General features: G+C 48.9%; 3 protein-coding genes across 3 annotated transcripts; all 3 read right to left on the bottom strand.

Moving 5' to 3' along the window:
- Window positions 1-212: 212 nt before the first annotated feature.
- On the bottom strand, window positions 213-5,265 carry LOC146179983 (uncharacterized). The gene is made up of 2 exons (XM_084580304.1): window positions 5,201-5,265; window positions 213-1,413 (listed from the first exon to the last, which is right to left on the bottom strand). Exons 1-2 carry the CDS (start codon window positions 5,263-5,265, stop codon window positions 213-215), a joined length of 1,266 nt encoding a protein of 421 aa, XP_084436430.1.
- A 219-nt stretch (window positions 5,266-5,484) lies between these two features.
- LOC146179982 (uncharacterized) lies at window positions 5,485-8,806 on the bottom strand. Its single transcript, XM_084580303.1, has 2 exons — window positions 8,802-8,806; window positions 5,485-6,685 (listed from the first exon to the last, which is right to left on the bottom strand). The coding sequence occupies exons 1-2, from the start codon at window positions 8,804-8,806 to the stop codon at window positions 5,485-5,487; spliced, it is 1,206 nt and encodes a 401-aa protein (XP_084436429.1).
- Window positions 8,807-10,756: 1,950 nt separating this feature from the next.
- LOC146179981 (uncharacterized) lies at window positions 10,757-15,768 on the bottom strand. Its single transcript, XM_084580302.1, has 2 exons — window positions 15,747-15,768; window positions 10,757-11,901 (listed from the first exon to the last, which is right to left on the bottom strand). Exons 1-2 carry the CDS (start codon window positions 15,766-15,768, stop codon window positions 10,757-10,759), a joined length of 1,167 nt encoding a protein of 388 aa, XP_084436428.1.
- Window positions 15,769-15,908: the final 140 nt, after the last annotated feature.

Raw genomic sequence — 15,908 nt, 5'->3', positions numbered from 1 at the left:
GTCTCTTCCTCTCCATCGACTTTGGTCTCTTGAACGGCTAGCACATCGATGTCTCTGTCCGTTATAAGGCGCAACACCTGGCTCTGCTTTTTCTTCGTTGCTAACCCTCTAACATTAAGCGACCCGAATGTCAGAGCAGGGGTTGGATCTATTTTAAAATAGAGTGAAGAGACCGAGAGCATTTGCGCTCACCTTTCGCGTCTAGCACCCGGCTAGACTCCTTTATTTCCGCCGCAGCCCTCCGGTGCGGCTGCATGGTCTTGCAGCGGCGGTGGCTTATCGCTGGCCCGCTTGTCCCCCAGAAAGTTCGGCTTCGGTCTGAGAGAGGACCGCCGGGACTGGACCGTTTTCGTAGGCGGCTCCTCAACGCTTGACGCTTTTGTTTTGTCCTCTCCATCACTAGTCTGGGCGTGAGGCCGTTTGGCCGAGACATTGCCCGCACGAACATTGCACTGTTGCTGTTGCTCCTCGCTGCTCGTCGTGGCCATCATCACGGGTTCCGTAGCTGCCAAAAAGCTATCTTCCTTCTCCTCAGTATCAGCCCAGTCCGCTGTCGAATCTTTTTCTTCAGGTTGCCTCTCTGCCTCACTTGACACGTTTGTGTTTCTGCTAGAAGTCCCAGAAGAAACAGTCGCCGCTTCCGGCTTGCCTACTTCCTCGACTCCTTTCGCCGCTTCCTCCGCCTCTGATACGTCCATCTGGTGTTCAGCTATCTCCTCCCTCGATGCGAGCCCCGTGGCCACCGCATATGTACGGACACACTCACTGTCGACGTGGCCGTAACGCCTGCATTTCGAACACCGGGACACCTTGCATTCACGTCTAACGTGACCGCTACCACGGCAGCGCAGGCACTGCATAGGCCGCCCAGGCACCACAACGAGGGCCAACTCACCGGCGACTCGCAGCTGGTGAGGTAGGTCATCGGTCTTAATACCGGGTTTCAGTTTCAGGAGAACTGTTCTCGTTGTTGACCCCTTCTCTTTGACGCCCTGGACGCGCCACCGCTCCCGGGTCACCTCGGTTACGTTACCGAAAGCAGCAAAGGCCGTCCGGATGTCGTTTTCGGCCACACCGTGCAACATCCAGTGCAGCCGCAGCTTCACCTGTTGGTCCTCTGGGTCGATGATGATGCAGCGACGTCCCTTTACTTCTACTTGTTTCAACGCCGCCAGCTTCTTCGTTGCTTCAGCGCTGCTGAGCGTGACAGCCCAAACGTGGTTAATCTGGTACGCCCCCAACGCCACAACATCGGGGAGCGCACCAACGTTGGCGAGGGCATCGCGAAAATCTTCCACTTTGTACGGCCTATTGCGCACGTCGCCGTGCAAAAACACGGTGTTTAAAACAACACGTCCTGTAGGCAGCGTCGGCAAAGTCAACTCATAGTCCTTATCATCCGTTTCAAGATTCCTGTTTCCGCGGCCGGCAAGGGCCGCTGTCGCCGCTCCGCTGGAGCTCATGATTCTGCGACCGTCCCGCTCGGTGGATACTGGCCACTATACTAACGAGGAGGCGCAGGGGAAACGGCAGCGCTGATCTGAAATGGCGCAGAATGCAAAAAAGAAATAAAAACTAAGCTCCCCGTTGGGGAATCGAACCCCGGTCTCCCGCGTGACAGGCGGGGATACTGGCCACTATACTAACGAGGAGGCGCAGGGAAAACGGCAGCGCTGATCTGAAATGGCGCAGAATGCAAAAAAAAGAAACAAAAACTAAGCTCCCCGTTGAGGAATAGAACCCCGGCCTCCCGCGTGACAGGCGGGGATACTGGCCACTATACTAACGAGGAGGCGCAGGGAAGGGCTAAGTGCTGTTCTGATATGGCGCATAATGGAAGAAAGAAACAAAAACTAAGCTCCCCGTCGAGGAATCGAACCCCGGTCTCCCGCGTGACAGGCGGGGATACTGGCCACTATTTTTTTTTCCTTCTTGCCGGTCCTCGGCTTTCACAAAACAAAGACAAAAATACAATAATATGTACACAGTTATACAAGAAGCGAAATCCCCAAGAGAGGACCAGGCTTTGTCACATTAAAATTCTCTGAGTGTTGTCAAAGGCTCTAGCCTTGAGAGCCACTCAGGGACAGGATTCCGTATCTTCTGTATTTCTACAAACTTGCAGATGCTCTCTCGAAAATATATACGCGCTGGACGCGCTACGGGGTCACCCGGCCATACGAGAGCGCCATATACTGTGGAGGCCCACCAGCATGACTAAATCGAACGGGATCCCACCCTCATTTTTTGTTAGCAAGTACTAATTCCGTGTAAATGCAACGGGAGCTGTTTCTTCATGGTCCTCTGTAGCACGTCCCAAAAATAAACCCCTTCCCAACAGTGCAAAAAAACATGGTCTATGGTCTCCGGTTGCTTGCAGATTAAGCAGTTTGGTCCCCACGGTAGAAACATCTCTTTTTCTTCCAAAAAAGATTTGACAGGTAAAGTTCCAGTGTGCACTTTAAATAAAAAACTCTTGACTTCCGGCGATACATTCATTTTTTTAACCCTTTGCAACACATTACCGCCGGGGCCTCCACAGTACAAGGCCCTGTACAACGGCACCGGAAAGATAACATCGCACACATCTCTGTACACCGTTTTCCTTGTTACGCTGCTCAAATAGTCCTTTGAAAACCGAGTAGTTAAGAATCTGACGCTGGTTACTATCTCTCGGAAATAACCAAAAATGCCTCCTGTCATGCATTTTGTTGCAACTACATACTCTGGCAAGGCTCGCCCTAGCCTTACTTGGCACACTGTGCGCAGGAAAGGATCTTCAACATCACGGAAAAACAAAAATCTGTTTACCAGTTGCCTCACAAATAAGTGTCCCAGCCCTAGGCCTCCGTCTTTGACCCGTCTGAACAAGTTTGTCCGCATGCACCTTTCCCAAATAGAGGCCCATACAAAAACCGCAAAAATTCGATGTACCTTTTGTATGTTAATTCGCGAGCAGTGGAGCACTTGCATCACATACCACAGTTTTCTAATAAAAAACAGGTTACACACAGTGGCTCTTGCAAACACGGATAAATGAGTACCTTTCCACTTTTCTGCTTTTTCTTGTGTCTCTTGTGCCTGCCCCTTCCAATACTGTTCAGTATCTCTGTAAAATTCCAACGGGACTCCAAGGTACTTTACAGGGGTCGTACACCAGGTCACATTAGCGAAAGTGTGAGGAGTATCCGGCCATTCTCCGTGCCAGAACCCCACGCACTTTCCCCAGTTCACCTTGCTTCCCGTGATCAAACTAAATCTTTTAACACCTTCTACCGCACTGCTAATGCTATCCTTTGTGACACAGAAAATTGCTACATCATCTGCATATGCTAGGACTTTCACTTCCGCTTCATGCAGCCGAAAACCATGAACAGCATTATTCTGTATTATGTGCAAGCACAAAGTTTCAACATACATACAAAACAAGAGTGGACTGAGGGGGCAACCCTGACGCACCGAACGTTCCACGTTAATGGGGGCCCCCAACAATTTATTAACAATTAACTTTGTAGTGCCGTGTCGGTACGCCATGGCCACACCCTCAGTAATAATAGAACCTACATTGATATGATCTAAGATAGAAAACAAAATCACATGAGCAAACACAGTCAAACGCTTTTTCAAGATCAAGCTGGAGAATTGCCACAGGTACCCCAGTGACGTCGCTACACTCCAGCACACACCTTGCCTTATGAATATTGTAAGCAATAGACCTGTTCTTTATGCCGCATGTTTGATGAGGGCCAACAATTTCTTTAATAACGCTCTGAAGCCTCGCCGCCAACACTTTCATAAATATTTTATAATCGACGTTCGTTAGTGAGATCGGCCTATATGCAGTAACCTGTCTGAGTTTTATAGGATCATCTGTTTTAGGGATGAGGACGGTATGGGCCGACCCGTAAGACGGGGGCAACTCCTTACGATCATAGGAATCATTAAACAGCAAAGTCAAAAGTGGGGTTAATTCCGTTTTCAACGCTTTGTAAAAAGCTGCACTTAACCCATCTGGGCCAGGACACTTTCCCGGGTTCATTTTCTTTATTGCTCGTTCAACTTCTTTTTCACTAATTCGCCTCTCCAAGCTTTCCTTTCGGGATTCATCGAGCCTAGGCATAGCGCCGAGAAACTCGCCTTTAAATCTGTGCACGTCAACTTCATATTGTGCGAACAACGCCTGATAGTAATCAAAGAAAGCATGATGGATGCGATCGCTATCGGTCACTACCCCACCCGCTCCTTCGATCTCCTGAATTTCGTTGCGTCGAGCGTGCGCTTTTTCCATTTCTAAAGCCCGCTTAGTGGGCGTCTCCCCTGCAACCAATTCTTCCGCTCTCGCCCTCACTATCGCCCCTCGATATCGGTCTTCCTCGATAAGTTCAAGCTTTTGCTTTGTTTTCTTAATATCTTCCTCACCTATGCCGGGCGTTTTACATTCCTGCGCCAACAATTTTTCAAGTATATCTCTCAGCTGTTTTTCCTGTAATCTTTCCTGGTGCTTTAGCAAAGTAGACCGCTCAATGGCCTTCATCTTAAATTCTTCTTTGGCTATAGTACCCACTGGAGCCCGATTTCGTTTCGACACTCATTTACTATTTTGGTAATTTTTTCCGCCACATACTCAGTGAAAATTTGGTCTTTTAGCAGTTTACAATTTAATTTCCACAGCTCCCATGAAAATCCACTGGCTCGCTTCCTTTTCCCTAGAGTGCATATCACTGCACAGGGATCTGAAAAGGCCACTGGTAAAACTCGGTATTTTTGACACTTTGGTATTAAGTCCAGTGACATGTAAATCCTGTCGAGGCGAGCATGACTAATACCTTGAAAGTGGGTGTATTGCACACTACGTTCACCGTCTAAACACTCCGCCACATCATCTAATGCATATTCATCTATCAGTCGTGACAATAAGTCTGTACTTCTGTCCCTGAAGGCTCGGGTGCTGCTTTTATCGCGAGCCGCCAGAACACAATTGAAATCGCCCATGAGCACTATCTGTTTCTCACTAGTGCAGTAATATTTCAGGCTCTCAAAAAAGGAACACCTATCCTCCAATTCATTAGGTGCATAAACACAGATAACCCGCCATTCTATATTCTCAAAACCGAAATCACAAATCACGAATCGCCCTGTCTCTCCGGAAGCATAAGTCTGCACGTTAAGTCCAGGCAACTTTTTTACAAGAAGGACGCACCCGGCAGAAGTTTCGACTGCATGGCTCACAACAGCATAATACTTCGACGTGAAGCGCTGCACCATGCTCCCGGTCTCTTCCTCTCCATCGACTTTGGTCTCTTGAACGGCTAGCACATCGATGTCTCTGTCCGTTATAAGGCGCAACACCTGGCTCTGCTTTTTCTTCGTTGCTAACCCTCTAACATTAAGCGACCCGAATGTCAGAGCAGGGGTTGGATCTATTTTAAAATAGAGTGAAGAGACCGAGAGCATTTGCGCTCACCTTTCGCGTCTAGCACCCGGCTAGACTCCTTTATTTCCACCGCAGCCCTCCGGTGCGGCTGCATGGTCTTGCAGCGGCGGTGGCTTATCGCTGGCCCGCTTGTCCCCCAGAAAGTTCGGCTTCGGTCTGAGAGAGGACCGCCGGGACTGGACCGTTTTCGTAGGCGGCTCCTCAACGCTTGACGCTTTTGTTTTGTCCTCTCCATCACTAGTCTGGGCGTGAGGCCGTTTGGCCGAGACATTGCCCGCACGAACATTGCACTGTTGCTGTTGCTCCTCGCTGCTCGTCGTGGCCATCATCACGGGTTCCGTAGCTGCCAAAAAGCTATCTTCCTTCTCCTCAGTATCAGCCCAGTCCGCTGTCGAATCTTTTTCTTCAGGTTGCCTCTCTGCCTCACTTGACACGTTTGTGTTTCTGCTAGAAGTCCCAGAAGAAACAGTCGCCGCTTCCGGCTTGCCTACTTCCTCGACTCCTTTCGCCGCTTCCTCCGCCTCTGATACGTCCATCTGGTGTTCAGCTATCTCCTCCCTCGATGCGAGCCCCGTGGCCACCGCATATGTACGGACACACTCACTGTCGACGTGGCCGTAACGCCTGCATTTCGAACACCGGGACACCTTGCATTCACGTCTAACGTGACCGCTACCACGGCAGCGCAGGCACTGCATAGGCCGCCCAGGCACCACAACGAGGGCCAACTCACCGGCGACTCGCAGCTGGTGAGGTAGGTCATCGGTCTTAATACCGGGTTTCAGTTTCAGGAGAACTGTTCTCGTTGTTGACCCCTTCTCTTTGACGCCCTGGACGCGCCACCGCTCCCGGGTCACCTCGGTTACGTTACCGAAAGCAGCAAAGGCCGTCCGGATGTCGTTTTCGGCCACACCGTGCAACATCCAGTGCAGCCGCAGCTTCACCTGTTGGTCCTCTGGGTCGATGATGATGCAGCGACGTCCCTTTACTTCTACTTGTTTCAACGCCGCCAGCTTCTTCGTTGCTTCAGCGCTGCTGAGCGTGACAGCCCAAACGTGGTTAATCTGGTACGCCCCCAACGCCACAACATCGGGGAGCGCACCAACGTTGGCGAGGGCATCGCGAAAATCTTCCACTTTGTACGGCCTATTGCGCACGTCGCCGTGCAAAAACACGGTGTTTAAAACAACACGTCCTGTAGGCAGCGTCGGCAAAGTCAACTCATAGTCCTTATCATCCGTTTCAAGATTCCTGTTTCCGCGGCCGGCAAGGGCCGCTGTCGCCGCTCCGCTGGAGCTCATGATTCTGCGACCGTCCCGCTCGGTGGATACTGGCCACTATACTAACGAGGAGGCGCAGGGGAAACGGCAGCGCTGATCTGAAATGGCGCAGAATGCAAAAAAGAAATAAAAACTAAGCTCCCCGTTGGGGAATCGAACCCCGGTCTCCCGCGTGACAGGCGGGGATACTGGCCACTATACTAACGAGGAGGCGCAGGGAAAACGGCAGCGCTGATCTGAAATGGCGCAGAATGCAAAAAAAAGAAACAAAAACTAAGCTCCCCGTTGAGGAATAGAACCCCGGCCTCCCGCGTGACAGGCGGGGATACTGGCCACTATACTAACGAGGAGGCGCAGGGAAGGGCTAAGTGCTGTTCTGATATGGCGCATAATGGAAGAAAGAAACAAAAACTAAGCTCCCCGTCGAGGAATCGAACCCCGGTCTCCCGCGTGACAGGCGGGGATACTGGCCACTATTTTTTTTTCCTTATTGCCGGTCCTCGGCTTTCACAAAACAAAGACAAAAATACAATAATATGTACACAGTTATACAAGAAGCGAAATCCCCAAGAGAGGACCAGGCTTTGTCACATTAAAATTCTCTGAGTGTTGTCAAAGGCTCTAGCCTTGAGAGCCACTCAGGGACAGGATTCCGTATCTTCTGTATTTCTACAAACTTGCAGATGCTCTCTCGAAAATATATACGCGCTGGACGCGCTACGGGGTCACCCGGCCATACGAGAGCGCCATATACTGTGGAGGCCCACCAGCATGACTAAATCGAACGGGATCCCACCCTCATTTTTTGTTAGCAAGTACTAATTCCGTGTAAATGCAACGGGAGCTGTTTCTTCATGGTCCTCTGTAGCACGTCCCAAAAATAAACCCCTTCCCAACAGTGCAAAAAAACATGGTCTATGGTCTCCGGTTGCTTGCAGATTAAGCAGTTTGGTCCCCACGGTAGAAACATCTCTTTTTCTTCCAAAAAAGATTTGACAGGTAAAGTTCCAGTGTGCACTTTAAATAAAAAACTCTTGACTTCCGGCGATACATTCATTTTTTTAACCCTTTGCAACACATTACCGCCGGGGCCTCCACAGTACAAGGCCCTGTACAACGGCACCGGAAAGATAACATCGCACACATCTCTGTACACCGTTTTCCTTGTTACGCTGCTCAAATATTCCTTTGAAAACCGAGTAGTTAAGAATCTGACGCTGGTTACTATCTCTCGGAAATAACCAAAAATGCCTCCTGTCATGCATTTTGTTGCAACTACATACTCTGGCAAGGCTCGCCCTAGCCTTACTTGGCACACTGTGCGCAGGAAAGGATCTTCAACATCACGGAAAAACAAAAATCTGTTTACCAGTTGCCTCACAAATAAGTGTCCCAGCCCTAGGCCTCCGTCTTTGACCCGTCTGAACAAGTTTGTCCGCATGCACCTTTCCCAGCTAGAGGCCCATACAAAAACCACAAAAATTCGATGTACCTTTTGTATGTTAATTCGCGAGCAGTGGAGCACTTGCATCACATACCACAGTTTTCTAATAAAAAACAGGTTACACACAGTGGCTCTTGCAAACACGGATAAATGAGTACCTTTCCACTTTTCTGCTTTTTCTTGTGTCTCTTGTGCCTGCCCCTTCCAATACTGTTCAGTATTTCTGTAAAATTCCAACGGGACTCCAAGGTACTTTACAGGGGTCGTACACCAGGTCACATTAGCGAAAGTGTGAGGAGTATCCGGCCATTCTCCGTGCCAGAACCCCACGCACTTTCCCCAGTTCACCTTGCTTCCCGTGATCAAACTAAATCTTTTAACACCTTCTACCGCACTGCTAATGCTATCCTTTGTGACACAGAAAATTGCTACATCATCTGCATATGCTAGGACTTTCACTTCCGCTTCATGCAGCCGAAAACCATGAACAGCATTATTCTGTATTATGTGCAAGCACAAAGTTTCAACATACATACAAAACAAGAGTGGACTGAGGGGGCAACCCTGACGCACCGAACGTTCCACGTTAATGGGGGCCCCCAACAATTTATTAACAATTAACTTTGTAGTGCCGTGTCGGTACGCCATGGCCACACCCTCAGTAATAATAGAACCTACATTGATATGATCTAAGATAGAAAACAAAATCACATGAGCAAACACAGTCAAACGCTTTTTCAAGATCAAGCTGGAGAATTGCCACAGGTACCCCAGTGACGTCGCTACACTCCAGCACACACCTTGCCTTATGAATATTGTAAGCAATAGACCTGTTCTTTATGCCGCATGTTTGATGAGGGCCAACAATTTCTTTAATAACGCTCTGAAGCCTCGCCGCCAACACTTTCATAAATATTTTATAATCGACGTTCGTTAGTGAGATCGGCCTATATGCAGTAACCTGTCTGAGTTTTATAGGATCATCTGTTTTAGGGATGAGGACGGTATGGGCCGACCCGTAAGACGGGGGCAACTCCTTACGATCATAGGAATCATTAAACAGCAAAGTCAAAAGTGGGGTTAATTCCGTTTTCAACGCTTTGTAAAAAGCTGCACTTAACCCATCTGGGCCAGGACACTTTCCCGGGTTCATTTTCTTTATTGCTCGTTCAACTTCTTTTTCACTAATTCGCCTCTCCAAGCTTTCCTTTCGGGATTCATCGAGCCTAGGCATAGCGCCGAGAAACTCGCCTTTAAATCTGTGCACGTCAACTTCATATTGTGCGAACAACGCCTGATAGTAATCAAAGAAAGCATGATGGATGCGATCGCTATCGGTCACTACCCCACCCGCTCCTTCGATCTCCTGAATTTCGTTGCGTCGAGCGTGCGCTTTTTCCATTCCTAAAGCCCGCTTAGTGGGCGTCTCCCCTGCAACCAATTCTTCCGCTCTCGCCCTCACTATCGCCCCTCGATATCGGTCTTCCTCGATAAGTTCAAGCTTTTGCTTTGTTTTCTTAATATCTTCCTCACCTATGCCGGGCGTTTTACATTCCTGCGCCAACAATTTTTCAAGTATATCTCTCAGCTGTTTTTCCTGTAATCTTTCCTGGTGCTTTAGCAAAGTAGACCGCTCAATGGCCTTCATCTTAAATTCTTCTTTGGCTATAGTACCCACTGGAGCCCGATTTCGTTTCGACACTCATTTACTATTTTGGTAATTTTTTCCGCCACATACTCAGTGAAAATTTGGTCTTTTAGCAGTTTACAATTTAATTTCCACAGCTCCCATGAAAATTCACTGGCTCGCTTCCTTTTCCCTAGAGTGCATATCACTGCACAGGGATCTGAAAAGGCCACTGGTAAAACTCGGTATTTTTGACACTTTGGTATTAAGTCCAGTGACATGTAAATCCTGTCGAGGCGAGCATGACTAATACCTTGAAAGTGGGTGTATTGCACACTACGTTCACCGTCTAAACGCTCCGCCACATCATCTAATGCATATTCATCTATCAGTCGTGACAATAAGTCTGTACTTCTGTCCCTGAAGGCTCGGGTGCTGCTTTTATCGCGAGCCGCCAGAACACAATTGAAATCGCCCATGAGCACTATCTGTTTCTCACTAGTGCAGTAATATTTCAGGCTCTCAAAAAAGGAACACCTATCCTCCAATTCATTAGGTGCATAAACACAGATAACCCGCCATTCTATATTCTCAAAACCGAAATCACAAATCACGAATCGCCCTGTCTCTCCGGAAGCATAAGTCTGCACGTTAAGTCCAGGCAACTTTTTTACAAGAAGGACGCACCCGGCAGAAGTTTCGACTGCATGGCTCACAACAGCATAATACTTCGACGTGAAGCGCTACACCATGCTCCCGGTCTCTTCCTCTCCATCGACTTTGGTCTCTTGAACGGCTAGCACATCGATGTCTCTGTCCGTTATAAGGCGCAACACCTGGCTCTGCTTTTTCTTCGTTGCTAACCCTCTAACATTAAGCGACCCGAATGTCAGAGCAGGGGTTGGATCTATTTTAAAATAGAGTGAAGAGACCGAGAGCATTTGCGCTCACCTTTCGCGTCTAGCACCCGGCTAGACTCCTTTATTTCCGCCGCAGCCCTCCGGTGCGGCTGCATGGTCTTGCAGCGGCGGTGGCTTATCGCTGGCCCGCTTGTCCCCCAGAAAGTTCGGCTTCGGTCTGAGAGAGGACCGCCGGGACTGGACCGTTTTCGTAGGCGGCTCCTCAACGCTTGACGCTTTTGTTTTGTCCTCTCCATCACTAGTCTGGGCGTGAGGCCGTTTGGCCGAGACATTGCCCGCACGAACATTGCACTGTTGCTGTTGCTCCTCGCTGCTCGTCGTGGCCATCATCACGGGTTCCGTAGCTGCCAAAAAGCTATCTTCCTTCTCCTCAGCATCAGCCCAGTCCGCTGTCGAATGTTTTTCTTCAGGTTGCCTCTCTGCCTCACTTGACACGTTTGTGTTTCTGCTAGAAGTCCCAGAAGAAACAGTCGCCGCTTCCGGCTTGCCTACTTCCTCGACTCCTTTCGCCGCTTCCTCCGCCTCTGATACGTCCATCTGGTGTTCAGCTATCTCCTCCCTCGATGCGAGCCCCGTGGCCACCGCATATGTACGGACACACTCACTGTCGACGTGGCCGTAACGCCTGCATTTCGAACACCGGGACACCTTGCATTCACGTCTAACGTGACCGCTACCACGGCAGCGCAGGCACTGCATAGGCCGCCCAGGCACCACAACGAGGGCCAACTCACCGGCGACTCGCAGCTGGTGAGGTAGGTCATCGGTCTTAATACCGGGTTTCAGTTTCAGGAGAACTGTTCTCGTTGTTGACCCCTTCTCTTTGACGCCCTGGACGCGCCACCGCTCCCGGGTCACCTCGGTTACGTTACCGAAAGCAGCAAAGGCCGTCCGGATGTCGTTTTCGGCCACACCGTGCAACATCCAGTGCAGCCGCAGCTTCACCTGTTGGTCCTCTGGGTCGATGATGATGCAGCGACGTCCCTTTACTTCTACTTGTTTCAACGCCGCCAGCTTCTTCGTTGCTTCAGCGCTGCTGAGCGTGACAGCCCAAACGTGGTTAATCTGGTACGCCCCCAACGCCACAACATCGGGGAGCGCACCAACGTTGGCGAGGGCATCGCGAAAATCTTCCACTTTGTACGGCCTATTGCGCACGTCGCCGTGCAAAAACACGGTGTTTAAAACAACACGTTCTGTAGGCAGCGTCGGCAAAATCAACTCATAGTCCTTATCATCCGTTTCAAGATTCCTGTTTCCGCGGCCGGCAAGGGCCGCTGTCGCCGCTCCGCTGGAGCTCATGATTCTGCGACCGTCCCGCTCGGTGGATACTGGCCACTATACTAACGAGGAGGCGCAGGGGAAACGGCAGCGCTGATCTGAAATGGCGCAGAATGCAAAAAAGAAATAAAAACTAAGCTCCCCGTTGGGGAATCGAACCCCGGTCTCCCGCGTGACAGGCGGGGATACTGGCCACTATACTAACGAGGAGGCGCAGGGAAAACGGCAGCGCTGATCTGAAATGGCGCAGAATGCAAAAAAAAAGAAACAAAAACTAAGCTCCCCGTTGAGGAATAGAACCCCGGTCTCCCGCGTGACAGGCGGGGATACTGGCCACTATACTAACGAGGAGGCGCAGGGAAGGGCTAAGTGCTGTTCTGATATGGCGCATAATGGAAGAAAGAAACAAAAACTAAGCTCCCCGTCGAGGAATCGAACCCCGGTCTCCCGCGTGACAGGCGGGGATACTGGCCACTATTTTTTTTTCCTTATTGCCGGTCCTCGGCTTTCACAAAACAAAGACAAAAATACAATAATATGTAGACAGTTATACAAGAAGCGAAATCCCCAAGAGAGGACCAGGCTTTGTCACATTAAAATTCTCTGAGTGTTGTCAAAGGCTCTAGCCTTGAGAGCCACTCAGGGACAGGATTCCGTATCTTCTGTATTTCTACAAACTTGCAGATGCTCTCTCGAAAATATATACGCGCTGGACGCGCTACGGGGTCACCCGGCCATACGAGAGCGCCATATACTGTGGAGGCCCACCAGCATGACTAAATCGAACGGGATCCCACCCTCATATTTTGTTAGCAAGTACTAATTCCGTGTAAATGCAACGGGAGCTGTTTCTTCATGGTCCTCTGTAGCACGTCCCAAAAATAAACCCCTTCCCAACAGTGCAAAAAAACATGGTCTATGGTCTCCGGTTGCTTGCAGATTAAGCAGTTTGGTCCCCACGGTAGAAAAATCTCTTTTTCTTCCAAAAAAGATTTGACAGGTAAAGTTCCAGTGTGCACTTTAAATAAAAAAACTCTTGACTTCCGGCGATACATTCATTTTTTTAACCCTTTGCAACACATTACCGCCGGGGCCTCCACAGTACAAGGCCCTGTACAACGGCACCGGAAAGATAACATCGCACACATCTCTGTACACCGTTTTCCTTGTTACGCTGCTCAAATATTCCTTTGAAAACCGAGTAGTTAAGAATCTGACGCTGGTTACTATCTCTCGGAAATAACCAAAAATGCCTCCTGTCATGCATTTTGTTGCAACTACATACTCTGGCAAGGCTCGCCCTAGCCTTACTTGGCACACTGTGCGCAGGAAAGGATCTTCAACATCACGGAAAAACAAAAATCTGTTTACCAGTTGCCTCACAAATAAGTGTCCCAGCCCTAGGCCTCCGTCTTTGACCCGTCTGAACAAGTTTGTCCGCATGCACCTTTCCCAGCTAGAGGCCCATACAAAAACCACAAAAATTCGATGTACCTTTTGTATGTTAATTCGCGAGCAGTGGAGCACTTGCATCACATACCACAGTTTTCTAATAAAAAACAGGTTACACACAGTGGCTCTTGCAAACACGGATAAATGAGTACCTTTCCACTTTTCTGCTTTTTCTTGTGTCTCTTGTGCCTGCCCCTTCCAATACTGTTCAGTATCTCTGTAAAATTCCAACGGGACTCCAAGGTACTTTACAGGGGTCGTACACCAGGTCACATTAGCGAAAGTGTGAGGAGTATCCGGCCATTCTCCGTGCCAGAACCCCACGCACTTTCCCCAGTTCACCTTGCTTCCCGTGATCAAACTAAATCTTTTAACACCTTCTACCGCACTGCTAATGCTATCCTTTGTGACACAGAAAATTGCTACATCATCTGCATATGCTAGGACTTTCACTTCCGCTTCATGCAGCCGAAAACCATGAACAGCATTATTCTGTATTATGTGCAAGCACAAAGTTTCAACATACATACAAAACAAGAGTGGACTGAGGGGGCAACCCTGACGCACCGAACGTTCCACGTTAATGGGGGCCCCCAACAATTTATTAACAATTAACTTTGTAGTGCCGTGTCGGTACGCCATGGCCACACCCTCAGTAATAATAGAACCTACATTGATATGATCTAAGATAGAAAACAAAATCACATGAGCAAACACAGTCAAACGCTTTTTCAAGATCAAGCTGGAGAATTGCCACAGGTACCCCAGTGACGTCGCTACACTCCAGCACACACCTTGCCTTATGAATATTGTAAGCAATAGACCTGTTCTTTATGCCGCATGTTTGATGAGGGCCAACAATTTCTTTAATAACGCTCTGAAGCCTCGCCGCCAACACTTTCATAAATATTTTATAATCGACGTTCGTTAGTGAGATCGGCCTATATGCAGTAACCTGTCTGAGTTTTATAGGATCATCTGTTTTAGGGATGAGGACGGTATGGGCCGACCCGTAAGACGGGGGCAACTCCTTACGATCATAGGAATCATTAAACAGCAAAGTCAAAAGTGGGGTTAATTCCGTTTTCAACGCTTTGTAAAAAGCTGCACTTAACCCATCTGGGCCAGGACACTTTCCCGGGTTCATTTTCTTTATTGCTCGTTCAACTTCTTTTTCACTAATTCGCCTCTCCAAGCTTTCCTTTCGGGATTCATCGAGCCTAGGCATAGCGCCGAGAAACTCGCCTTTAAATCTGTGCACGTCAACTTCATATTTTGCGAACAACGCCTGATAGTAATCAAAGAAAGCATGATGGATGCGATCGCTATCGGTCACTACCCCACCCGCTCCTTCGATCTCCTGAATTTCGTTGCGTCGAGCGTGCGCTTTTTCCATTCCTAAAGCCCGCTTAGTGGGCGTCTCCCCTGCAACCAATTCTTCCGCTCTCGCCCTCACTATCGCCCCTCGATATCGGTCTTCCTCGATAAGTTCAAGCTTTTGCTTTGTTTTCTTAATATCTTCCTCACCTATGCCGGGCGTTTTACATTCCTGCGCCAACAATTTTTCAAGTATATCTCTCAGCTGTTTTTCCTGTAATCTTTCCTGGTGCTTTAGCAAAGTAGACCGCTCAATGGCCTTCATCTTAAATTCTTCTTTGGCTATAGTACCCACTGGAGCCCGATTTCGTTTCGACACTCATTTACTATTTTGGTAATTTTTTCCGCCACATACTCAGTGAAAATTTGGTCTTTTAGCAGTTTACAATTTAATTTCCACAGCTCCCATGAAAATCCACTGGCTCGCTTCCTTTTCCCTAGAGTGCATATCAGTGCACAGGGATCTGAAAAGGCCACTGGTAAAACTCGGTATTTTTGACACTTTGGTATTAAGTCCAGTGACATGTAAATCCTGTCGAGGCGAGCATGACTAATACCTTGAAAGTGGGTGTATTGCACACTACGTTCACCGTCTAAACGCTCCGCCACATCATCTAATGCATATTCATCTATCAGTCGTGACAATAAGTCTGTACTTCTGTCCCTGAAGGCTCGGGTGCTGCTTTTATCGCGAGCCGCCAGAACACAATTGAAATCGCCCATGAGCACTATCTGTTTCTCACTAGTGCAGTAATATTTCAGGCTCTCAAAAAAGGAACACCTATCCTCCAATTCATTAGGTGCATAAACACAGATAACCCGCCATTCTATATTCTCAAAACCGAAATCACAAATCACGTATCGCCCTGTCTCTCCGGAAGCATAAGTCTGCACGTTAAGTCCAGGCAACTTTTTTACAAGAAGGACGCACCCGGCAGAAGTTTCGACTGCATGGCTCACAACAGCATAATACTTCGACGTGAAGCGCTGCACCATGCTCCCGGTCTCTTCCTCTCCATCGACTTTGGTCTCTTGAACGGCTAGCACATCGATGTCTCTGTCCGTTATAAGGCGCAACACCTGGCTCTGCTTT

This window comes from Amblyomma maculatum, chromosome 9 (assembly GCF_055883805.1).
Source record: "Amblyomma maculatum isolate TAMU_Amacu chromosome 9, ASM5588380v1, whole genome shotgun sequence".
NCBI classification, from domain to species: Eukaryota; Metazoa; Arthropoda; class Arachnida; order Ixodida; family Ixodidae; genus Amblyomma; species Amblyomma maculatum.
The sequence above is the reverse complement of the archived record's forward strand: the minus strand, read 5'-3'. Positions and strand labels throughout refer to the sequence as shown.